Source organism: Fukomys damarensis, unplaced genomic scaffold (genome assembly GCF_012274545.1).
Source record: "Fukomys damarensis isolate Sample0158 unplaced genomic scaffold, DMR_v1.0_HiC HiC_scaffold_15, whole genome shotgun sequence".
NCBI lineage: Eukaryota > Metazoa > Chordata > Mammalia > Rodentia > Bathyergidae > Fukomys > Fukomys damarensis.
The window spans coordinates 5,257,770-5,258,857 of record NW_022900927.1 but is presented as its reverse complement, the minus strand read 5'-3'; the positions used below and the strand labels follow the sequence as shown (position 1 = coordinate 5,258,857).

The 1,088-nt window shown below is 67.6% G+C and overlaps 1 protein-coding gene across 1 annotated transcript in view; it reads right to left on the bottom strand.

Moving 5' to 3' along the window:
• Ddn (dendrin) overlaps positions 1-1,088 on the bottom strand; it is a 3,920-nt gene that overhangs the window by 1,765 nt on the left and 1,067 nt on the right. The window contains exon 3 of the mRNA XM_010623697.1: positions 3-1,087. Coding sequence (XP_010621999.1) covers positions 3-1,087 — 1,085 coding nt within the window. The remainder of the gene's footprint in view (positions 1-2; position 1,088) is intronic.

Sequence of the window (1,088 nt, the reverse complement as noted above, 5' to 3'; positions counted from 1 at the left end):
GCCGCCGGGCCTGAGGCTGCGCGCTCTGGGCTACCCGGCTGCGCAGCGGGGCAGGGCCGGTTGACTTCGCCGAGCGAGAGTCCCAAGATGAGGGAAGTGCGCTCCTCCGGTGAGGAGTCCTCCGGCTTCCTGCCCTCGGCTTTGCACCCGTGCCCCCCACTGGGCTGGTGCGAGAGGCGACTGCTCAGTAGCAGCTTCTGGCAGGCGGAGGGAAAGACTGAGGCCCTCTCACCCTCCTCCTTACTGCCCTTGGGTTGCCCTAGACCATCTCCCACGACGCGCGGCTCCCCAGACTGCAAAAGCTGCACCTGTTGGGTTCGCAGAGTCGGAACATACTGGGATCGTATCACCACGCACGTGGCGTCAATGACAAAGACGCCTTCCCCACGAGCGGGACCCCGCGAGCTGCGGGGCAGGGTGTGGGCGCGGCGGGTCGCCTTCCAACCTCCCAGAGCCTCGGGTCCCTCCCCTTCTCTCTTACCCTGGAACTCTCTCCATCCCGTGCCTCCTGGAGCCCACGGTCTGGGGAGGGTCTGGCTGTGGAGGGGCGGCTGCTTTTTAGGGGAAGGAATCCAGCATCTAGGGAGCCAGATATGTTCCCTTCCTTCTTTCCCTTCCCTGGAGCCCTTGAGGTGGTGCCCAGACCTGGGGGCGGGACGCAGGGGCCTGGGGGTCGCAGGAGCAGACCCCGCAGGAGCTGTCTCCGTGCCTGGGCTACCAGTAGCGTCGGCCTGGGAACGACCGCTGCTGCCACTGTTGAGGCCAGCAGCAGTTTGGCCCGGGCTTTTCTTCGCAGCCCCCTTGACAGACTCCGGCCTGGGCCTGGCCGCTGCACAACCTGGAGAGCCCCCTAAGAGCCCCCGCCCCGGTCGGAGACCCCAAGCCCCGAGGACGTCCCGGTAGATCCGAGGATCCAGCCTCTTCTTCGCGCGCCCTCCCTCTGTCCTGGCTGGGGTCAGAGCTGGGGCGGAGGTGGGCGCCTGGGAGAGCTCAGGGCCTCGCTTCGTCCCCAAGGTCCTGTGGGGGCCTTCGTAAGAAGGTGGAGCCACGTAGGGTGGCGGCTGGTCCCAGCGGCGTCGCGGGGCAGT